This window comes from Stegastes partitus, unplaced genomic scaffold (genome assembly GCF_000690725.1).
Source record: "Stegastes partitus isolate 25-593 unplaced genomic scaffold, Stegastes_partitus-1.0.2 Scaffold399, whole genome shotgun sequence".
In the NCBI taxonomy this organism is placed as follows: Eukaryota; Metazoa; Chordata; class Actinopteri; family Pomacentridae; genus Stegastes; species Stegastes partitus.
Genome location: NW_007578130.1, coordinates 21461 through 46518, shown reverse-complemented (window position 1 = coordinate 46518; position 25058 = coordinate 21461). Strand labels below are relative to the sequence as shown.

The window sequence follows — 25058 nt, the reverse complement described above, 5'->3', positions numbered from 1 at the left end:
GAGTGTTGTCACTGAGTCAGAATTTCAGTTTGTCCAATACGTTGGTTTTCAACTAAATACCTGCAAGAACTGAAAACATTCCCGTTGTCTGAGCTGTACCTTTTTGTACCACTAAGTGTATTCAGTGCCAGCTAGGAGATGCTAACACAGTAAACTTATTGTGGATATTGTGGCTGCTAAACATCACCATGTTGGCGTTATGCTGATGTTATCACTGGATTCACAGCCTGCCTGTGCCTGTACAGTCTCTGCCTAATATAACCCCGAGTGCAGATTATTTTCTGACTTAGGAAATCAAAATACATCTATTATTCATAGAAGTGTATTTCCAAAAGCCTGGCTTCGGTGCAAGATTTATCAAAACGATTTGTCTTGGCTGGATGTTGGACTGAGTCGATCTATTACGATCAGTTCAGACATCTGCAGAACCTTATTATCTCCTCCTTTTTTAAATCAATACAACACATTCATGTGTGAAGTCGTTAAATATGCAGCGAGGCACTAAAACAGTATAACAACCATTTACAACTCCGTGACAGCAACCTGCAAAATGCTTATGAAGCACAGTTACATCACACACACACACCTCAGCACATCCCAGAATACTCTCCCTCATCAACAGGTCTGCCACACGCGTGAAGCCGAGTGTGATCAAGTGACGGTTCGCTGCAGAAAACTCAACTCTGCACAACAATATCGTTATTTTGATCTCCAACAGGCTTCTGCATTAATATAAAAACAAATCTAGAAATAAATTAGTGCGAATAAAAACATATTAAATCCTTTTTAGGAGCAATCAGATCCCATGTTCGGAGGATCTCATCAGACTTTAAACCAGATCTCCAGCTGTTTATATGTAAGACAGCTAAAGGTCTAAAAAATGGATCTCAGGATGGTTTGATCATAAACCTTCAAACAGAAATCTGTCCCTGGAGGGAATTCACTTCCTGATATCATCTGTTAAACAGCTCAGATGTTTTCCAGGCGGTCTCGTCCGGCGGCAGGTAAACAGGAGGAAACACGTTGAGGTGTCTCTAATGTTCTGAAGCCTGTGTGGTTTCTATGAACAGGATTCTGTGATCACATGAAGACACAAAGGAAAACTAGAGCAAAGGAAAACTTTCTGTCTTTCCTACAAGGAACCATGAGCCATGAAATTGCACAACTTGACTCTTCGCGTCGCCTTCATGAAACCTCTCATTTGGAATAATTAACCCCCATCGTCCCTCTCCTCCATCCTCCCCCGTCGCTCCGTCTCCCCCCTCTGGTCTCATCGCGCCCTCCCTCGGCCCAGCAGCTGAGGGAGGAAATTATAATGTTCTCTCCCGTCTCGCTCAGCTCTCTTGCTTCCTGGCACAACTGGTCATGCGTTCGGTTCTTCCTGCTGACATGATTCACGGTGACCACACGCACACGGACATACATGCTCAACATTGACTCACGCTGACTAGCTGGAGGTGTTGGGTGGTTGGTGGTTGGTGGTTGGGGGGGAGGATGTGTTGTCTGGTGCTTTTTCCAGGTGGTGAAAGACCTCTGCTCATTTGCAGACGAGAGGCTCGTTTTAGACCACCAATGAGCTGAAGCCGTTCCTACGACGCTGACAGAACGCCGAGCCGTCTCACAGCCTCGGCGCTACGCTCAGACGCTGTAAAGTCACACTCCTGATGAAGAGCACTTGCTCCTCCTCGCTGTGTATGAAAGACTGTTGGGAGCTTTGTCTGCTTCTTTGGCAGTGAGTCCAGAGTCTAGACAGGCTGTGGACAAACAACACCGTCTTCACACCTGAACACACACACTGTAAACAACCTGTGGCCTGGACTCCATCAGTGATTTGCTGCAGATATATATAGCCTGATGCCCAGACGTTACCTGGGATGCGTCTCTCATTCTGCAGTGCTTGATGTGTGGCTCTTTAATGCCTCCTCAGGCTTTTTGACGATGCTGTAAATTAAGAGCTTGTATTTCATAAGAGGTGCAGCAGTAACGCATGCACAGGGACGGGGTAACGTGTAGTCTGACAGCCTGCAAGCTGCCCTTCAGAGGCACGTTTCTGAGAGTTTTTAGGGAGGGAATCCCGTCTGATCTGGATAAAACGGGTAGCCGCTCCTCGGGACCGTGCTGCTGTTTGCATTCCTGTCAGAGTGAGGAGGCTGCAGTCTGCCTCCTTCGTCCTGCAACACAACTTCAAGGACATCACATCACAAGGGAGCCCGGAGGGAGGCAGCGTGATGTATCACTACAGCGAGCATCACACCTATCCCATCCGAGGCGGGCGAGATGCCTCATATCTCACTGCAAAAAAACATAAAAACAGCTGAAGCGTCATGACGTTGTTTGTTTCCTAAATAATAGCTGATCAGTGTGTAAGTATGGTTCATTTCAACAGATGGGCCTGTCGCTACTGATTCAGTGATGGCTCGACATTTCAGCGATGTGTTTGTTCACTTTGTGACGGAGAGCTGGATGGAAAGACTCAAAGGTCCTGAAGTTGGACACTTAACTTTGTATGAATTAACTTTTTACATGTTGTTCTTGTTCAGCCTAAACCTAAATGAACCATACAAACGGCGGCTGTGGCTCAGGTGGTAGGTGGTTGTCCTCTGATCGTACGGTCGGTGGTTCGATTCCCTCCACAGTGGAAGTGTCCTTGGGCAAGACACTGAACCTGAAGTTGCTCCTGATGGCAGGCAGCAGCTTGATGGCAGCTCTGGTGTATGAATGAGAATGTAAAGCACTTTGGATGAAGGCGCTGTGTAGGAGCAGACCATGATCCAAAGTGTTGATTCGTGATGTTTACAGATGTTACCTGACCAATGTTTCCTGGTCTTCATGTTAAGATCAGCCAACGTCGTCCTCAGTATAAAACTCTATCTGGGTCGTTGTTTCTCTCATCTTTGACATTCACTGTACAGATACTGGATAAATTTTACATTTAATGTATTATTTATGTATAAAATGTGGATTTTCCAGTGAGAGAAGAAGCTTGTTTGATGTCAAGAACTTCCAACCTTTAACTTTTCTTTGGAAACTCAAACAAGACACTGATTATGATTTAAATCAGCCTCAAACATGAGTGGATGGGAGGCAAATATCCAAACCTTTACATGAGTCATTAGATGCTCAAATGGATCTTATTTGACGTGTTTAAAGATAATTCTGTTTGTATCACGCTAACAAAGGGAGATGAAGCTCTTAAAAGACATCTATACAGAAGTGTGTATTAATAGAAGAACACGTGCATTGAGCATCATGATGCCATCAGCTGACTGAACATACGTCTTCTTCCATTTGAGTATGTGGGTGTTTTGTATTTATTCATTTTCTGTGACTGTGTTTTGCATCTAAAAAAAAAAAAAAAAAAAAAAAACTGGCAAGACAGCGTCGTTGTGTCGTATTTCTTCTCCTCCTTCCCTCCCTCCACCTCCTCCAGCTCTCCGCCCATCAGAGCAGGCTGTCGGCAGCGCGCGGCGCACAGCGTGGACTTGGAGATGTCTTGGCAGCATTACGCGCGACGCCACGAGAAACGCTTCAGCCTTCCTCAGACGAGCAGGACACCGTGAAGCCGAGCTGGAACGACTTTCAACTTTCTTTTTTTTTCAGTTTGGAAATCGCTTTTCTCTCTCTCTCTCCCGTCAAGACGTTTTCCTCATCTCTGTCCTCTCGGATCTCTTTACAGCAGCAGCGGCGGATGACTTCTCTTATCCTCGGGTCATGATGACTATTAGAGGAATGGAAACGATGTAAACAGCTCGGGGAGGGAAACAAACTCTAGAGAGCAACAGTGCTGCTTTTTTTTCTTTCAAAGAGATCACAGAAAGAGAGAGGATGATCCCACCGGCCAACATGATTCAGGACGAAAGTGGGGGCAAAGAGGACGAACGGGACCAGAATGAGACACCCAAATCCCCGACGGCCAACGCCAGCCAGCAGGAAACCAAGGTAGGACGGTCCTGTTCCTATTCCTCATCCACCAGCAGACAGATTGGCTGCGCATCGCTCCTACAGCAGAGCAAACAAACTTCCATCAACACGAAATTAAAATCGACTCAACAGGGATCATCTCCCAGAAAGAGCACTCTGATTTCTGTCTGATTCACCTTAAAAAAAAAAGCATCCTGAACTTGATTCAATCTTAAAATGATTCTATAAAAATACCACCAGCTGTACAAATGACCTTTAGATGAACATGGAATCCCTTTAAACTCCATCATTAAAGCTCCACATACTGTATATACAGGGCTTATATCACTTTAATCAAAGTGTAATCGTGTTTTTTCTTCTTTAGGGCAGAACGTGAAATAACCTCATATGGATTTTGGTATTTAAATGCAATATTAGTGCATAAAGGAGCACGGAGAGGACATTTAAAGTTCTTGATTAGCCAGTAAACAGGTTCATGATGTGGTAAAGAAAACAACATGGAGCTCATAATGCGTGTATATCTTTATAAATAAGTTGCACATGGCTTTATCCTTGGCTGCAGTGGGAAGGGAGGCTGTGTGATAGAGATCCATGGCTGCCTCGGGCCTTTCTTTCTTTCTTTTTTTATCAACTATGTGGGTCACATGTTGCCCAGACTACTACAATTAGCAGAACAATATTGGACGAGTCATGGCAGCAGTGGACAGCTTCAGCAGCTCCTGTCCTCAAAAGTCCCACACAGGACACACCGAGCTCATTTCATCTCCGTGTTCTTCTGCATAATCTGCTGCTGCTCAAGTTTTCTCGGCTTCACCTGGGAGAGAATTTCTCCACGTGAACTCTTACTTTGGCACTCATCGCTGGGTATTTCAAGAGAGTCCTGACTGACTTTACATAATTTCAACGCCTCTGCCAAACAAACTACACTCACTTCCAACATCTCAGGTAGAATAAAAAATAAAAAATGAAGCGATTAAAGATCATGTTTAATCATTCTGACAGACAGAATCTGTTTCCCTTCCCTCCCAGTAGGATGCACACGTTTACCACCGTTAAGTAAAGCTGTGTTTGTGTTTTTATCCCTCCTTTAAGAATACTGTGAGGCCTGAACATCACAAGCGCAAGGTGAGCCTCCACTCTTGTGCAAACTGTAGATTTCATCCTAGTGGCACAGCTGCATGCACATAAAAGTTGTCCCACGTTGTGCAACTTTTACTGCTTTTAAAGACGGAGTCGGTGCCAAACAACGTAAAAAAAAAACAACAATCCATCATCACCCATGTTTTTTTATTTTTATTTTTGTTTTTTAGAGGGCACTCTGTTCCAAGCTGCATCGGTAAATGTATTTATTTCTATAAATGGCTTTGGCAGTTTGTTTTGCAGTTCCTCCGCCCAGCCCCCATTAACGCTCCCGCTCTGTGATGGAACACAACTCTTATAGATCTGGTGCCATCAAAACACAGCATGAGCTCTTCGATGCATGCACACGTTATCGCACTGTGTTTTAAGATTGTTTTTCTTTTTTTAAATTTCATCCTATACACATAAAACCACAACGTAGGAAAGAAATACGTGTGTTTCATCACCACAGCCTCTGCAGATAAGTAGAATGCATAATGGAGAAATGAGAGGAACAATCATCTGGTTTGTGTAACCACCGCTTTTCTTTTCAGGATGTGTTAAATTCATGCAGAGGGTTGCAGGAGGATGTGCTGGTGTTGTATGTTCATGTCAGCCTGAGTGTGAGCGTCCATGTGTGTGGGTGGTAACGGCAGAGAGAGAGAGGGTCCAAATTGATTGTTTCCAGAGTGACCCGTAGAATTGATTCATCCTCACCAGACCAAAGCTGCAGCGATGAGCTCTCCGAACAATTTGCACAGGGATGTTCACCAAAATGACAGACGATGCATGCACGTTCATCTGCATAATGTTCCTGTAGTTTAGATCTGGTTCTGCACAAAGACAGAAGAGGAACGATCAGCCTTGAACGCAGAGTGTTCGCCTTCGTGTTTACAGCTGTAAAGGCAAACCCGCCCTGTGTGATGTGATCTGATGCATCATTAAATATCAAAAAGCATAATCTGTTTCTTCAGTCAGAGACCTGCAGCCACACACCGACCAGAAACCAGAAGTCACATTACAGCTGGTTAGCGGTTCTTTATTGCGTGTTTGAGGCCAGATTTAAGTGGGTTTCACTGGAGACGAGGCGCGTACTGAGAGGTTAAATGAGGAGTTGTCAGCGTGGAGCGTTATGAATAGTCTGACTGTAAAGGAGAAGCCTAATGAGATGGATGGAGGCTGCAGCCAGAAACGGCAGCGCGGCGTGTGAGAGATTGTGTTAAGGTAAAGCATCTGCCCAACTCGGAAATCACATTAGCTTCCAGGTAGGGAACCTCGAAGGTTTTTCACTGAGCCGTGATGAGTTGGTCCCGGTACCGGCCCTTTTTCATCGGCCTCCGGACTCTGAGGTTTGCCCGACGGCTTCAGAGGCTTGTCATTTATTTAGGTTATTACACAAATTGATTAACTTCACGTCCGATTCAGTTGCTCTGAATGTTTCCCTCGAGCACTCTGTCTCTTTCTCCTCCTTTTTTTGCTCCATTTTTCTTCAACTCTTCTTCTCTCTTTTCAGCTGCAGAAGCTCAAACGCTCGCTGTCCTTCAAGACCAAGAGCATCCGCAGCAAGAGCGCCGACAACTTCTTCCGAACGAGCAGCGAGAACAAGACGGAGCTGCTGTCCGACGTGAGCAGCAGCACGGGCCACCTCTGCAACATCGGGATGGCGCCGCCGCACTCCACCAACCTCCCCATCCCTCCGGTCCCGCCGGCCATCCCCTGCGCTCCTCCTCCCACCTCGCGCTCGCAGTCGCGCAACCCGCTGCAGGTGGACTCGGCGGGGCACTGCTTCATGGAGCACATCTTCAAGAAGCCCACGTTCTGCGACGTCTGCAACCACATGATTGTAGGTACGGTCACCACACCGCCCTCCTTCTTTAGTGTGATCAGAGACTCCGATAAAGTAAAGCGACCCACGGCAGGTTTCCTGTCGTCAGGACTGAGATGAGAGGGTGACGAACACGCATTAACGTGCTCATGTTATATGGAAGCAGCAGGACGTGAGAGGTTATTCTAAATACTGAGCAGGAGAATAGTTTGCAAAACACCGAAACACCACGAAACGCAGTCAGGCTCCAGAGGCCGAGCGTCCGACTCAAACTGCTGACATGTGAATAAAGTCTCTGTTCCACACACAGTCCCTCCATCTGTCTGCTGAGGTGTCAGATAGTTGCCGTGCCAGGTCCTCTACCTGCTCTCCCCTCGCCAGATGTTCCGGTTTCTCTGGCTTCTCCCCTCCTTGTTAACCGTCAGCACTGAGGGACGCAGAGCCTTTATATCTCAGGGCCTCTGCAGCGTGATGATGACAAGGGCTAGCTGTGCCATCTGCTCAACGAGCCCCCGGTATCACATCAGGTAGCAGATAAAAGACGTCAGGCTATCGGGGAGGTAGGCAGGTTGAAAAATGTGCATGTAAATGTGCACGTATGAGCTGAGTTTCACCGCCAAGAGTCTTTGCTTTTTATTATTTTTGCATAATTGAAGATTAGAGAGTCCAAATTCGACTTATTGGTTTGAATTTTGTCCTGTGTTCCTCCCAAACAGAAATGAAACAGGCTTCAGTGAGTTACGTAATAAACATAAATCACAGCTGCTAGTATTACTGTTTTATTATTAATTGACTATGTGTAATTTGAAAGAGGTCATTCCTTTAAAACCCACAGAGAATTTCCACCAGAGTCTGCAGTTTAACCACCTCTATGTGCCAACATGACTGTTTGCTCTTTTGGTTTTACTCTCAACACTTCCGGAAGTTTTCAGCAGGCAGCAAAATCCATTTTAAGCCACCGACCCGGTACTGAACAACGGAAGTGGCTCAAGAAGCTGATGTTTGCTGTATTAGATGCAGATACAGACGAGGATGTGGAGTTTTACATCAGCGTCTTGCAGCAAAGTGGCCGAAAAAATCCATCAATATCCGTTTGTTGTCAGTTTGTTAAACCTGCACTAGTCGTGTTTCCGGGCTGCAGGTGATCAGTGGTTAGCACCGTGGCCTCACAGCTAGAAGGTCGTCGGTTCGCGTCCCAGTGAGGACACCCGGGATCTTCCTGCGTGGAGTCTCCATGTTCTCCCCGTGCAGCGTGGGTTCTCTCCGGGTTCTCCGGCTTCCTCCCACAGTCCAGAAACATGCTGAGGTTAATTGGTGATTGTAAATTGTCCGTAGGTGTGAATGTGAGTGTGCTTGGTTGTCTGTCTCTAAGTGTAGCCCTGTGATAGACTGGTTACCTGTCCAGGTGAACCTGCCTTCACCCTGAGTCAGCTGGGATAGGCTCCGCCCCCCATGACCCTGGTGAGGATTAAGGTGAAGAGATGATGGATGGATGGATGGATGGTCCTGTTTCCCACTTGATCAGTTAAACTCATAGATCATAACAGTAATGATGAGTTCACCACTTTTGACCCAGTCAGTTTGGTGATTAATGTGGTTTTGAGGCTTTTCCGCCCTGAAGAACCTGAAACTCCTTAAGATCCAAGTGGTTCCAAAACAATTTGCTGTCTTTGAATGCAAAAAATCAATCCGATCAATTCCTGTAATGGTGCCAACCAACATTTCAACGCTGCTACGTCTTCAGTCGAAGCGGGAGAACCAGAACCAGATGTAGAGTTGTCATTGCTCAATAGGTTGAACTGGGTTCAAATCTATTAGACGATAAATGCGACGGTTTGAGCTGCCGTCAGTGCAGCGCCACACCTCCAACCTGGTGCCAGAAACAAAGGAACACTCGTAAAGCTGCAGAGATAAAAGTTCTTGTTGTGCTTTTCTGTGGCGACGGGACTCAGTCGTGCTGAGACGTGAATTCTCTGCAAGATTTCTTCCCTGGAGCTGAGAGGCAGCAGATTGAGCTGCGTTTAGCTGGAAGATGTCAGCGTTTTACCACAGAAATAAAACTTAGCGTCGGTTCATTACACCGTAAAAGATGCCTTATTTGTGACGGTTGTTACTGAACACGGGTCTGTTTATCCGGCCCGGTTAGTGAAGCGCGTCCGGTTACTCTGAACGGGCCTCTGGTGGGCCGCTGCTGATGAAAGTGTGATGTCAGTCCTGCCCGGGCCTGTGATAGGTGCTGGGCCCTCTGGTGAAACAAGATGCTGCCCTCATCTTCATCTGTCCTGCATTAATGAGAACACAGCCTGGTCACAGGAGGAGAGAGCAGAGGATGGTTCAGAGGCAAAGAGCAGCACCCAGGAGGTGATGGAGAGCCGGTGGAGAAGGTGGAGCAGGACGGTGGACTTATCGGCATGTTGGGATTATTTAATCCTGGTGGTCACTCACCACACATGGCTGCAGGTTCATGGAGTTAGAAAGGTGCAGGAGGTTATTTTAAAGGAACAGCTGTACTGAAATTCCCACTTCTGGGTCTCTCAGGTACAAAACTGGCTCTGTAGCTTTATTAATCCACGAGCAGCCGGAGATGTGGACATCAAGAGGCAACATTTCTGTAGTTTCTGGGCAGTTTTTACTCCCGATATAAAGTCCTGCAGCTCTGTAGAAACAGCACGACGACGGCTTGAAGTAGAGGAAGCCTAAAAATCTATGGTGGGCAAAACAACTCAGTTATAGATTTGAAAAAGTTTAATTCTTTAAATATTAGCTTTACAACGATGTGGTCAGAGGTATTACCAACACATACTGCGATGGTTCCACATACTATATATATTTAAAGAGCTTTGATGCACCTTCTGGTGCTGCTTGGACGCGTCATCAGTGACATATCCGTGGTCATAGCGTGTTTAGTGGCGTGTTGTTCCACGGATCCCCCCTTCAGATCCACAGCCACCGTGAGCTCCTGTCTGCAGCCTCTAGGATGTTTATGAATACTTACATTACTAGTTTGTTTTCACACTTTTCTCCTTTTGGTTCTGTGTTCACACGGCCTGCACTTCAGCCGAGGAGTCCTTGAATTTTCGCCACGTCATCGTTGGCCTCAGCTGAGCTAATCATGACTTTGCAGTTTTGCTGCAAGTTGTGGAATCTGTCTGGTCAGTGTCAATAGTTTATTTTAGGGGGATTTTAAAAGTGAGACATGTAGAATAAAACGACTTTTCTGAAACGTCTCAGTTTAAAGCTTGAATCTGAACATCACAAATGATTCGTTCTGTTCTTACGGGTTCTGGCTCTGATGAAACGCTGCCACTTTCTCCAGATGACGTGTTTCTCAAACCTTCAGGCTGGTTTTGGGGTTCAGAGGGTTTACATAAATAAATAAAATATGCACTCATATAGTTCTGAGGATTAATCTATCATCATTGTTACCGTTTTAGTGAGAAAGGTGTTTGAATCTCCACATTTCTGGTCCAACCTACACCGATAGACGCTCAATAGATGAACGCCAGTGTTCTAATAATACAAAAGGCAGACAGGAAATATTAAACACCCACTTTCTTCCTACAGGAGAGTCCTTTATTATATAAAAGTCTGCACCAATTTAATGTATCATCCATAATCACAAAGGCTGAGTTCTATTACGGCGCTCACTGACTCATTCATTAGGTTTACTAGATAAATATTTAATAGAGCAACAACATACAAGGGTCTTTCTGTAGATTTTATTTTTGCGGGAGGCATTAGCTCATTTCCTTTGTAGTTTAATGTGGATTACACACTCATAAACTCTTGAACAGCACGACATTTACTCCCACGTTAAGCGTTTTACTGCGACACAGTGATTGTCTGTATTTGCATCATTTACTGCTTAACCATTAAAACTGTATTTTATCTTTGAACACATTTAGTTTTACTGATAACCAACAACTGCATTCAGTGTTCAACCACGTCCCTGTGTTCAGTCCAAGACGTCTCTTCTTCTGTTCCTTCCTCTCCTTCATTACGTAGCCTACACGGTATGTGCAGCGCTTCGCTTTTGTCGTTGTTGTGAGACTCGCAGCTCGTAAATTAGCTTCAGCGGCACGCAGAAACGCTCTGATTGAGGACGAGCTGATGCTGAGCATTTGATTGCAGGCCTCTTTGTGACTGAAATGTAATTTTTCCCGCGTAGGGTTGCTTTCAGGTCACACATATGAAACGAACATCTTGGAAGTTTGACATGTAGCACGCGGCATAAATGCAGCTGAATTTAAGCTACTATTGCGTAATGTTACTGTCAGTAACTTGCAGTAAAAATCCCTTAAATGACTTAAATTCCTGGGATTAACAAGACGAGTTATGAGCGTAATCTCACCAGATTATTTCCACAAATCTGCTATGAAACTCCCTAAATACATGCGACAGGTTTGGCTGCAGCCGGTAGGAAATGAACGTGTGGGTCAGAGGTGGAGGTCAGACAGGAGACGGAGCTGCTGGGGTCCTGGTGATGCTCTCCTCCTCCTGAAGCCCTGAGCGGTGCTGCTTCACGGTGTTTTATTACTAATCCCAGCGACACGCTATACGTCACCACACACGTGTGTTTTCTGTCTTTCTGTCTCGCAGGATGCGACCGCTGTGTGTTGTGACAACCTCACGCTTCCACTGCTTTTATCCACTTTAGTGTGAGGTGTGACGGCTGGCACTGTTTCAAAATAAAAGTCTCTCACACCTGTTTAGATAAAAAAAAGGAATTTAAAATGTCAGCTGGTAAAAGTCATGAAAAGTTTGACGTAAGTAAACATTTGGAGGCAGAATGGTGTAAATGTATTCTGAGCTTTGACTCAAGACGAGTCCGGTTCCACTGCTTTGGTCCAGACTATCTCAGCAGCTACTGGACGGCGTGAAGCTCTGACATTTATGTTCCCCAGAAGAGGAATCCTCCAGACGTTGGTGATCCTCAGACACACTTGTACCTGACATAAACATGTAAACAAACCCGTTAACAGGAAATGCTCGACCCTCGTTGCACCAATTTAAAAACAGTTAACGGGACGTCTGTAGCCTCTGCAGCTGATCTGAGAAGATCCCCGATAACAGATGAAGGCATTAAAAAAAACAGTAATTCTCCATCTGTAGTCTGGAGTTAAACGTTTTACCACATGAGGTGTTTTTTTAGTGGTAAATAATGAAACAGCTGCATAGGAAGAACAAACCAAAGGCTAGAAATAAACAAAGAGAGCCATCAGTGTCCTGGAGGAGCTTAAGAGGCAGAAGAGGAGGAGGTGGAGGAGTTATTGGCACCGGGAATCAGGAGGCATGAAGTGGCTTAATGGATCAATGTGTGGCTATTGAAAGGAGAAGGGAAGACGTGGACGGAGCAAAAAAACAAAAGAGGAAGACAGAAATCTGGCAGGAGGCTTTTCTTCTACTACAGTGCAAATATCAGAGAGCAGCGGCGCCGCTCACATCGCACACGGTTCTGTTTAGGCCTCGGAGGAGAAAGAGCAGCTTTAAGGTTTCTCTGCTGCTGCACTGATTTGTCCTCTTCTTCGTTAACATACAGGCGTCTCATTAGTCTCACAAACCGATCGGCAGCACAAGAGCTTCATCAGCGCCGACGGACAGAAACTCGAATCTTAAAGATGCCGTAGATCAGATGGCCTCATTCACACTGACCTAAAAATCGGTTGGACTGGTGCTGGTGGTGATCTGTGGCTGGAGTTCGGGCCGGGATCACCTTTCCCTCAGTTTCCGTCTCAGTATAACTCCAGCTCTGTGTCAGCGCCGCTCAGCCAAGCAACACAAAGCCTGAACCGGGAGGAGGGGGGGCGATACGGATCCAGTTTTCCAGCCATTACTGAGAGTTTCGAGTTCCTGTCACTGCCGCCCAGATCCAGATAGCCGTGACACCGGGTCGCATTACAGCACGTGCAGACATTTTGTATGTTTTTCCCCTCGTCTCGGTGAACTCACACACGAGGGGGCTTTGTAGCTTAAACACACACTGTCTTGTGTTTGCGGTCCTGTCCGGGGATCAGGTGTTCTGCTCGGTTTCATATTTACAGTACAGGATTACCTCTGCTCGCCGGCCCTCCTCGGCCCGCTCAGCAAATCTGCACTGACATCCCGACCGCTTCAAGAGAAACCGCACACGATCCGGTGTTTGGGTGATGCATGGGGCAGATCCTCTCGTTGCCCCTCTGAGGTGGATCGATTGTGCTTTTTGGCGTGTTCGTATTTTCACACGCACACGGAGAGCGTGGGCCTGAGCCCGGCACGTGGCCATTGATTAATCCATGAAGAGCCGGAGGTGCAGAGCTGTTAGACTACAACTAATAACACGACTGGGCCTCGGTGACGATGTTCGCTCGGCGTTAATGCGAAGCGGCTTTCAGACGGATGCTTCGGGGGGATTGTTACCATGCTGTGTGCAGCACGTGGTGGCTCAGACGTCATGTATGTTCTGTGGACGGCTACATTAAAAACCACGTGCTTCATGTTGTGTAAATCTCCGCCAGAACAGCTCTGACCCGCCGGGTCATGAATCAGGACCTGGGGGGGTTGTGTCTGGCACTTTGATGCTGGCTGCTGTGGGTTGCAGGGCGGGCGTCCGCGGGTCAGATGGAGTTCTGGGGGGTTCAGATGGCGATCCAGCGCTCTGGGCTCTTGTGGTTCGAGCTGCTCCCGAGCGTTTTTTTTTTTTTCTGCAGCCACCGGGGGAGGCCGCTGGCACCGGGGAGTGCAGAATGTTCAGGTGGGCGGTAAGCGTCAAAGTGACATCCACACGGATGCCAGGACCCGACGTCTCCCAGCAGAACATCGCATTGTAATGAGATGATCAATCTTACTTTGCTTCCTCTCCATGTTGTGGCCGAGCTCGTCTCGTCTTCACATTCATCACTTGACAAATTCTCCTCTTGAAACCAACAGAGTCTAATTTTCACATTTTCAGATATTTGGCCTCCTCCCAGCAGACTGCACAGAAGTAAATAACAGCTGGCCGTTAGCTGCTGAAGTGATGCTCCGTCAGCACTTCTAGCCATTATGTAAACTGTTATTCATGTTATTGCAGAATATGTAGAATCTGCGGAGAGGCTTCGGCTCCCGTTAAGAATACCCGATCTCAGCCGATAACCTCGTCCTTTGGGGGAACCTTTGGGTGAATATTGGAGCTTATGAAACGATATATGAACGTTTTCTCAGCCAGTTTTCAGAACGTTTTCTCTGCCCTGAGCGGCGCTGTCGTGCTCTGGAGGTCTGAACAGGACCTCTGAAAAACAAAATGGAACCAAAACTAGAAAGTGAGATTCTTGATCTCACTTTCTAGTTTTCTTTTCCACCTCCTGCACATTTCCACACCCCTGCTCGCTCATCTCTTACCTCCGTTGTCTCCGTCCCAGCTCACTGGTTTTTTATTAAGACTTGAGCTGCAGCGATTCGATCAGTTGTTGTGAACTTTATTCTCCGACACCTTTACAGTCTCACGACTCCGTTCTGAAAAAGGCTATCCTTCTCCTTTTTGTTTCTCATTTATCTTTCTCTCTGTCTGCTTCCTGTTCACACACACACACACACACACACACGTTCTAAATGACAGCGCTCGCAATGTTGCATAACTTTGGCTCACAAATAAGTCCGACTAATCTTCATTTATTTCAGCAACTGTGAGTCACATATTAATAAGTGAGAGCTGCACACGGGCAGCAGTCTGAGATGGTTTCACATGCTGGAGGCCGGACTGGCCCGCTTACAGCCGGTCCGCTTAGAAGGCTTTCGCAGAAGTCCACATCATGACTTAGATTCGGTAAATTGTGTCCCTGTTAAAATGTTCCACATGTCATTTCACAGGTTTTTCCCAGCGCATGCTGGGACGACTTCCAGAAACGCTGGCGAGGAATAAGTGCGTTAAGACAATGAATAAATGACTGCGCTGTGATCTGAACAATATTTTCCACTTGCGTCTCTGTGTGTGATGTGCTGCTCACTTACGAACATCATCGGAGTCCAATTCCTGACATGACAGACGTGAACCTGTTACCTCTTTCTCTGTGTGTGTATCAGGTACGACAGCCAAACACGTGGTGTTCCTGGCAGGAAACACCGCCAAGCACGGCCTCCGCTGCAAAGCCTGCAAGATGAGCCTCCACCACAAGTGTGAGAACGGCGTGGGGCAGCAGCGCTGCATGGGCAAACTGGTGAGCTGCACGGCACACAGGCCATGGCTTAGACAGGAGGTTCTTCACTTTGCTGTTAACAGTTTGGGAGACTCAGGAATATAATTACTGATGTCATCATGATAGCAACCAAAACAGAGAGAGCTGGCTGTCGGACCGTTTCCCACCAGAATGTGCTTATTCAGAAATCACACTCTATGTGTGAGTGTGTTGGTACATCTGTGGCCACCATCCATCCTCGTCATCGTCCTCATCATCGACCTATCAGCACTCTGTCTGTGTTAGATAATAGTAATGCAGCTCTAGCCCTCCTCCTCGCCTCCCTCAAACTCTGCTGTGCTGCCATCAGCATAAACCGTTAAATCAGGATACATGCGATTAGCCTCGAGCACCTTTACAAGCGCTATTAAAGGAGCCACATATGGCAGTTTTATGACGTGTTTGACATTTACCGTCTCAGCCTCGATGTCTCTTTTTAAACTTGGAAGTCAGTTCCTGGTCTTTTATGGAGCTACGAGGAGCAGATCAATTATCGCATCGTGAATAAATTAGTTGCAGCTTTTATATCAGTGGGATTGTGAAAGGTTTCAGGTGTACAACAATGGGAAGGTTTGCAGTATTGATTGGTGATAATTACACTGAACACATGTTACTGTGACCCCGAACCAGCCTCGTCTTCTGAAGGCCGCCCAGTGGAGCGACGGAGTTTAAATCTCTTTATCAAATCAAATGTTCTCAGCAGAGTGCAAAAGACAAAAGACTGTAAATGTGTATGGTCATTCTCATTAGATCTCATCCGTCTTTATTTACCTTCAGGAAGGTGCCTTCTGCCTTTTCAGTGTGTTTGAAGCATTCTTCATCATTAAAGGTTCAGTTTAAAGAACCAGGCTTGTATTCAGTCAGCCTTAAACCTGCCTGTTTGTTTTTAGTTTTTTTAAAAAGCTGGTAGGTTTTCATGGCAATTTAAAAAAAGATATCATTGGGTTTTTTTGCAGTTTTGTACAATAATCTGAAGTATTTAAAAAGCACCTCTCGTGTCTCTTCAGTGCTTTAATATTAGTTTCATAGAAGCACTTTGTCTCCTAATGAGCTCTAAAAGGAGGCAGAAAGTTCAGCTTAGAGCTCCTGCTTGATTTAGAAGACTAAAAAAAAACCTAAAAAACAGGAATATTCTGGCAGCTGGGGCCAAAAAACCTTTAAAATGACAGACGGTTAACATTTCATGAAAACACGATAATTTTCTGTAATTAAAACACATTTTCTGGCTTAATTTTGCACGAGTTCATGCATAGTTTTTTTTTTTTTTTTGGGGGGCTTTTTGTTGTTTAATGAAGGATATTTACACGTTAAAACAGTTAAACTACCTATAAAACAAAAAGAACTAATGTTTCTTTTTCTATTAATTGGCGCAAATTTTCTCTAATATTCAAAATATATTTACAGCAACAAAATATAAATGTAATAGTTTCATCTATTAAATAAAAATGTTATATATTTATATATTTACGTCTAATATTTGGGAAGTTATGCTAAATTTCACAATCTTATGTCAAAAACTTTTGTTGTGTTTAAAACGTGGACATTTTATGGTCATTCAGTGACACATTTTTAATTTTATATTATATTTAAACTCACAGTCTATTTGAATAGTTCTGTTGATTACTGTGTATTTTAAAAAGTCCTACTAAAATACACATTATTTTACAGTGTAGGAGAGTTTCTCTGATATCAGCGACCTTATTCGTCAGTAGTTTCGTGTTTACGTTGCAGCTTAGCAGGAGCTCAGAAACCACAACTCTGGTTATCGTCGCTGTTCATGTCCTGTTGCCCTGGAAATGTGTGTTCCTCCCTCAGACACACTTTCTGGTGGGTTTGTCCTCGTTGTTGTGCGATAACGGCCGAGCCGGGGAGCGTCGGCATGATTCAAAATCTTTATCATCGTCTGTGGACTGCATCAAAATGACACCCTCTGGTTGGGGAGTGGGTCTGCCAGGGTGGTCCGGGAGGTTTTACTGGGGAGGGTTTGGCCATAACAATAAAAACAGCTGCCAGGAAGCGCTTTCACTTGTACCGCCGTCCAGCAAACTGGCAGACGAGGCCGACCTGGGACTCCTTAGTCATTCGCTGAGGAGAGCCGGACTGGAGGTCACGGTTTGTGTAGCTCTCTGCCTCTCCTACCTTGTGTTCGACTGCACCTTCATTGAGGAAACGTGGCTCGTGAAGGAACGAGTTGAACTGAACAGAGACACATGAAAAGGCGGCGGAGCAGCACAGGCCGTCCTCTTCCTCCGTCCCCGTTGTGACGTCTTTCCACTGGATGCCGGAGGGATGAGGCCTGGAGATATGATCAGCTCTCAGGAGTGGAAAATGAGGTTGAGAGGTCGAGCATAAAAAGGGAAGTTTCCCCAGCGGAGCACGGCTCTAAATTCAACTAACTCTAAACTTGGACACTTCTGCAGCCATGCTTGTTGCTCTTGGCCTGAGAACCCTTCACAAAGAAAGCACGTTACCTCATCCGCTGACTCTTTATTGAACATGAAATCATTTTGTTCGGTCCGTTTCTGAACCTCTTGATGCAGTGATAGCGACTTCTTGATTTCCTACTTTAGCTTCACCTAGAACACATTCAACTTTGCTTTTTTTAACTTTAGGACAACAGGAGTTATTTGCTTTTTGCAGCTCCGGTACGTCACTCGGTAGGACGGTGGAGCTGATTCTGCGTTTGCTGACGCTTGTTGTTTGGATTCGGTCTCGACAACTCGAGCGCAGCTGTTTCCAGGAGACTCGCCAGTTTGGATCAAACACGACTAATAATCAATATGTGACAGTTAATCTGTGAGTCACGGCGTGAACCCGAGCTAACACGACAACAACAACATCGCCGCACGCTTCGCATATTAAGATCTGCTGCAAGTGAAAAGTGGTTCGGCTGATTCAGAACGCTGCTCGCGGCAGGTACAGTGATTCACTCGTCAACTTTTGGTGATAATAACAGGTGTCCTGCACTGAACACACTCCTTCGGGTCGCTCATGTTTGCAGCTTGGCCCAGATGTTTGCTCCATGTTTTTGTGCCAACAGCCAGAAGACTTTTGTCAGACCATATGCACCGTCACAGGAAGTCCTCCCAGCTTCAGACAAGTTCCTGCTTATCTGTGAAATTATCTCACGACCTCCTAAAACTGGTACCAGGAAAACGTTTTCAGGACGGGTTTGTGCTGGAGGTGAAGCACGTGTTAATTATGTACAACAGTGATTAAGTCGGTGAATTCCCAGGTAAGCAAACAAATTGACGCCTACGGCCGTGACGGATGAATGGGAGTGTATAAATTAATGGATATCATTAATTAGGTCGTGAGCAGGGCGGCACTGGATCATTTTCTGTATAAAGAAAAACAAAGAAAACACAGTTTAGTTTGTGTGGATGTTTTTCTTCGTTAACGGGGCTCATTGCCAGCAGTCTGTGAAGTTTTCTGTTTTTGCAAATGAACTCTTCACATGTACACGGATTAGTGCGGGAACATAACTTCTGGGAGATGAAACTTCCTGCAGGAATCCGTTTTAAAACTACAAGATCATATTTGTGATTAAAGAACCCCGAGAAAGCCGTCACGCCGTCGGTGCCGCAGCAGCAGCAGCGAGCGGCGCCTGTTGTTCGGACCCACCTGAACCAGACGGGATCCTTTAACCTTTTTCTAATGAGTTTGCTCCTGCACAGCCGACATCTCACATCTCGAGATGGACCCGAAGAGCTCGAGTGTTGCTTGTTTGAGTCGTTCCTTCATGAAGAGTTAATGCAGATTTAAGCACCAACCAAACAAAGTGAACAAAGTCGTCCTTGTGAAGTACAGCAGGCGTCCAGCATGTGGTGAGCAAGCGGCCGTCCTGTAATCAGATGCAGCATGTTGTCAGCGAACGCCTCGATAGTGTACGGATGTTTAGAGAAAACGACAAAAACCCCGTAAATACCCACATTAATCATTAATGAATGTGCTGCAGATGACATCATGTCTCCAGAGGCTGAGGATCATTTCAATCTTCTGTGTTTCTGTGTACTCTGGAAAGACTCCGAACCGATGGGGAAGTATTGATTTGGTTGGGACGGAGGCAGGTAATAGATATATAAATGATGGATGTGTGAGTGCAGCGGGAGGTCGGAGGAGGACACGGCACACCCACGGATTAGGACAGAAACTTTAGGATTCAAAGTTTTTCCATCAGGCAGCGACGGCTTCAATCCCGTCCTCTGGTCCTGCTTGTTGGGATTTCAGCCGCGTACGGAATAAATCAGGTGTTCATTTCTAAACGTTGTGCACAATTTGAAAATGTAATGAGTCTTTTTAAAAGTAATAATGTGCTGAAAGTAAAATTGAGTGGAACTAATGCTGAGCCTGACGTCATCCTGTAAACAGCCCTTCAGAGGCTGCTCTGCCCTTCATCCGTCTCTCTTACGCTCTGGGTTTTTTATGTGTCAGTCTCAGCGTTTATTTGACGTCCTCGACTTTTCGAGGCCACTTGTTCGTCAGTGTGCTGCGTGGTGAATCTTTGTCAGCGTTTTTCTTTCTTCTGTCCTGAGCTGAACCATTTCTTTCTTTCTTAGTAGTTGCTTTGTGGTTTTTATTTGTTCTTTCGCTCACGTCGTGATGCTCAGAGAGGCTGCACTTCATGGCAAACACAAAGGGAAAGATCAAGTGTTGTTTTTGGAATATATAACTCTAATTGTTGAGACAAATACTAGCATGAACCAGAGGATCAGCGTCTCTATCGGCATGATTCACATCCATCCATCCATCCATCCATCCATCCATCCATCCAGCATACGGAGCACGAGGTGGTTTGGTGTTCTGTGACTGAGTTTTTCGGTCGTCGATTGTTGAGGTTAATTGGTGATTGTAAATTGTCCGTAGGTGTGAATGTGAGTGTGCTTGGTTGTCTGTCTCTAAGTGTAGCCCTGTGATAGACTGGTTACCTGTCCAGGTGAACCTGCCTTCACCCTGAGTCAGCTGGGATAGGCTCCGCCCCCATGACCCTGGTGAGGATGAAGGTGTAGAGATGACGGATGGATTTAGACCAGAAAAGCACGAGTTCAGTTCATGTGTCACCAGAATAACATGTTTTGCATTTAAATTACTGCCAGAATATTCAAATGTTCATATAACGTTCATATCCACCTGTTTTTATGTATTATCAGAATGCACGTTACTGCAATGCACCATTTTTTGTCATTCATAAATGATTTATTCACAAAATAAGTACGAACTTGTATTATGTTGGAGTGGTCGTTCTATCTGTTAGAACTCACTGACAACAGATTAAAGATGCACCAAGTCATTAGTTTTTTAAATAGTCTTTGTTAACTAATAGCTTGTCTGATAAAAATAAATTAAATATTGGATTTGTAGATATGTGAGAATTAAATGAATGATTTGTTTTGCATTAATAAATTAAATTATTTGGCAATTCTATGATTATCAGTTAGATTAAACAGTGGAGATGAATGTCTTTTATACCAGTGTTTGGTTGTGTACCTTCACACACACACACACACACACACACACACACACACTCACACACACACACGTATGGTGTGTTTTCTGCCTGGGACAGATTGAATTTGTCTTCTGTCAAAACATCCCAACATCCAGCGTTGCAGAACTTTAATTCTACGAAGTCCGATGCGTCCAGAACCATCTGACTGAGCAGAGTGCTGTGCAGCGTTTCGGTGCCGCCTGCGGTGCTGCACATCGATTCGTCTCTAATGTCTGTCGCCTCTCTCTCTTCCCCCCCGTCTGTCCCGCTCTCTGCAGCCAAAAGGCTTCCGGCGATACTACAGCTCCCCGTTACTGATCCAGGAGCAGTACGGCTGCATCAAAGAAGTCATGCCCATCGGTGAGCGGGCTCACATCTCCATAATCATTTCAGCTGTGTGTGGGATGAGAAGTGAAACCTTAACTCCATCCCCCCTCAACCACTTTTCCACTTGAGCCGGTTTATGCACCAGGTTTTGTAGTTTTTGTAAATCGTCGCTGTGTTGTGATGAAGTCTCAGGTTTCTTTGTCTCTTGTGTAACGGCTGCTCTTGTTCTTGTCTGAAGCCTGCGGTAATAAGGTGGACCCCGTGTACGAAGCCCTGAGGTTTGGGACGTCGCTGGCGCAAAAGGCCAAGAGGGCCAGCGGCTCCGAGTCTCCGCACAGAAACTCGGTAAGACCCGGATACCCGTTGGTGCTGTTTTTAAATCCACACACTCGTTATATCTTCAGCTTTATTTGTCCCTATCTGTTATCTCAAGCCTTCTCTCTGTTAAACGTCATGCAGACAAATAAAGACTTTAGTTCTGGTACTTTATATTTTTGCCCCACTTGTGGAAGAAGACACACTGATGGTCTAAATAGATACGGCCGCCGCAGGCCTGTAAACACTACCAATAAAGGCAGTCTGGGCCTCATGATGGGAGATGCTCGTGTTACAGTACCGAAGATGGATTAGACTGATTGTCGAGCCGCCGTCCTCTCCGTCTGCGTGCGTACGACCCAATCTGTTTCTCATAGCGTATCGCCGGTAATGTAAGCCGAGCGGCGTGTGCGCTCTGGACGCATGCCTCCGTGTGATGACATCTGAAAGCTGTTGGGTCGGGGCCACGCCGTCCTGTCCTGTGCAGCTGGATGGGTGTGTGTGTCAGCGGAGGCTTACAAAGACAATGTAGTCTCAACAGGGGTTCTGATAATGGTTTCCAAATGCAGACTGTTTACTACACTCCAGATAGCTGGTTCCTCTGTGAAAGCACAGAGAGTTTGGTGCTCAGAAATCAAACCAGTCCGTCTCTTATTCTACATATCTGACTCTTTGTGTCTGCTCTCTGCAGACCAGCGACTTGGACAAGGTTCCAGAGGAAGTCGTGGCTCACAGCAGCAGGCAGGAGTTGTCCAGAAAGCACAGTGATGACGGTGAGTATCCGCCGCAGCACACTGTGTACATCTGGATCAGAGCCACGCAGCGACACGGGAAAAACCACGACTCTTCCCACAAGAGAGTCTGAGGCGGTTGCAACATCGAGAAGGTTCTTCCCACCGAGCTGAACTCGCTCTGTCTGCTGTCGGACTCCTCTATAGACCAGACCATCAGACATTCAGGGGAAACATTTGGACCTCTCTTTTTTCTGTCCTTTACCTGCATTGTGTCTGATTAAGTGGCGGCTTGGGAGTTTTCAGCTGCACAATAGTCTTTGTAGAAAAGGGCACGGCGCTGACCCGTCCCACTCTGAGGCTTTCACTCGGAGCAGTGAAGACAGAATTACAAGGAGACTGGTTGATTGGTAGCCCGCAGTACTCTGAAGCACGGCTTCAATGCTAAGCTATTTCCTGCAGAGAATAGCAGCTCAGTAACAAAAGGCAGCATGAATGTGTTTTTGGCCTCTGCCTGGTGGCCTTGATGGCGCTTTAGTTCTCGATGGTGGTCGGGTTAACAGAAAAAAGACAGCTGTGCTGAATGGACCTGCTTTGGATATTTATGAATATGAGCCCTCATGATGTCGATGACATCGTTGGTTTAGTGCCACCTTCAGGCCAAAGCTCCAAACAAAAAATTGCATCGATGATCAAAGGCTGCGTTCAGACAGCAGCTGGAGTGACCCAAATCCGATGTTGTTCTGCCCCTATGCGACCTGTATCTGGTCTGTTCATGACTGTCTGAACAACACAGAGCCCATTTCAAATGGGCCGCTTGGATATGTGGTCCTAAACCTGACAGGTGTCTGATCTTTGGCCACGAGGCTTTTGTCTGAACAGCCAGGTCGCGTTTATCCGACCTACACTGATACACGACAGACTAGGGCTGGTCCGAGAACCACTGTCTGCTCTCTGGATGTTTGGGCCCAATTAGTGACGAATATCCAAATGTTCCACCCCGGGGCAGCGCTCTGACGGGGTGGAAGTGTCCAGAACACACAGGCAGTACTTGGCTGCTGATGCTAGTTTAGTTAGCGCTCACACTTCTGTTTCCTCCATCGGTGGCGGCGGGGGAGTGGCAGATACGCTCCACCGTTACCATCCATGTTTACTTCCATAAACACTGAGCACGCTCGCTGCGTGTGACGTCGTCGTGTCCTCTTCTGCGCATGCGGGACACTTTTGGGTCGTATGAAGTTCACACAGCAGATCACATACAAGTCGCATTGAAGTGGAAACGTGAAGGAAGTCACAAAGAAATCCTCATTGAGCATCAAGTCCTGCAGTGTGAACGTAGCCCGAGTGTCCCTTTTTATTTCCTTTAGTTTCGGATGAATTCCACCATTTTTATCTCGTATAACTTTTGCCACCAGGACCTTAAAGAGTTTAAACTGTTCATCATGTTTATCTGCCGTTCTGATTTTTTGTTTTTTTTCAGTCTTTACAGTCATGGAGAACGGGACGGAGCTTTACCACCAGCCGGAGAGAAAACCTGACGATTTGCCGGTGAGCAACGAATCCATCAAATTATTTTACATAATGCATATGTAATGCTGGCAGGTGTGTGGCCGTGAGTGTGCTGTTAGCCTGAACACGGCCGTCCTCACAACACTCTGCACACGGGCCTTCATGTTCAGGCTGCTTCTATCTGCAGGAAAGTGCTTGAATTCTTTATTTTTTTGTGCCCAGAATTACTTTAATAGGTTTTTAAGGCAAAAGACAGAAATCACATGTCAATGGCTGTTGTTTGATGAAAACATTTAATATTCAAAGTGTCCTTTTTGTTTTTTACAGCCACTTATTAGTTGTTCTCAACGCTCGTAAAAGGTCGCACGATTCTTTTGTCCTTCAGAAACCACGTGAGCCTTCAATTTAGGTTAAAACACAGCTTCAGAGGTGGAGGTTTTACACCTGCAGAGACAATTTCCTTACACTTCTAGGAACGGAAAAAGCTTTTAAACTCCTTTAAACTGCAGTTTCCGGGTGTTGTTTGTCACATTATGACTCATTGTGGGCTGATTTTTCCACTACAAGACAAAGTCCTGCACATCTCTACAGAATCTGATCAGAACAAGGGATTTAATTTGGAAAATGTTCAAATGAGAGGAATAGAATTAAACAATTTAGATGAAACAACGTGATTTCAGGCTTAGATGTGGTTGAAAAAGGAAGTTAAAAATGATGTTCAACAAGTGGAAAATATGATTCTTTCAACTTTCTAATTCTTATTTAAAGACGGCTGCCTTTCAGACCCACCGACATGTTTTGGGCTGAAGCAGAGCAACAAGGTGTTCATTCTACAGGCAGGTGCTGGTTTAGAGGCTGTTATCAGCAGTCAGCTGTTCTGGCATCAGCTTCACAGTTTCAGTCCTTTCCCCTCAGTTTCTACAGCGTCAGTCGTTCTGCTGTGACAGAAGCTGTTTGCACGGTCCGAGAACCTCTGAGAACCGACTGTGTTCGCTGACCAGTGGCTGAACTCTGCCTGGTCAGTCTGAGAACTGACTTCCAGCCAGCAGCCCGCTCTGTGTCCATTTAGCATTCTGTCCCCATCGCCGCTGAATTTCCCAGGACGTTGGGGGAAAACTCTCTTTTTCTCTCCCCGCTGTAACAAATCAGGCGGGAGCTGACGCGACCGCTGGCCTGTGCTGATACGGAGGAGCCTTGACCTTAACGTTGGGGTCTGCGGCTCTGGGCCCGGTGCTGCTGTGTTTACTCTCTGCAGCGGGGATGCAGAGCTGATGGTGCAGAATTCAAGCCAGAGAAAGAAAAAGGTTAAACCTCTGTGAACATCTCGGCGCCCCCCGCAGAGCAGCCATGAATATTTCATGGGCAGATTTCAGAACTGTTCTTCTCCCTGCTCCGTCTTCGCCCTCCACGGCGGGTTCTGTGGGAGCGCTGCGTTCGGTACCGCCGCTCTCTCGACATATTTTCTATGCGCGGCCATCTATCCTGTTTACTTTTGTAGTTTAACGTGTTTATCTCCGTTGTCAACAGTGGAAAAAGACCACAGATACTTGGACGAACACAAAAATGAGCAAATAGCCATACAAGGTGAACACACACACACACACACACACGTCTCCTCTGTAATTCAGTCTAGC

The 25058-nt window shown here is 46.0% G+C and overlaps 1 protein-coding gene across 2 annotated transcripts in view; it reads left to right on the top strand.

Annotated features, from left to right (window-relative positions):
* The first annotated feature begins 3496 nt into the window (after nt 1–3496).
* Nucleotides 3497–25058, top strand: part of stac (SH3 and cysteine rich domain) — a 34725-nt gene continuing 13163 nt past the window's right edge. The window contains exons 1-8 of one of the 2 annotated variants that reach the window (XM_008285360.1): nt 3497–3939; nt 5014–5046; nt 6554–6887; nt 14903–15036; nt 20821–20902; nt 21108–21214; nt 21876–21957; nt 23396–23463. In XM_008285360.1, coding sequence (XP_008283582.1) covers nt 3826–3939; nt 5014–5046; nt 6554–6887; nt 14903–15036; nt 20821–20902; nt 21108–21214; nt 21876–21957; nt 23396–23463 — 954 coding nt within the window. In that variant the 5' untranslated portion in view covers nt 3497–3825. The remainder of the gene's footprint in view (nt 3940–5013; nt 5047–6553; nt 6888–14902; nt 15037–20820; nt 20903–21107; nt 21215–21875; nt 21958–23395; nt 23464–25058) is intronic. The other variant, XM_008285361.1, reaches the window with a different exon arrangement.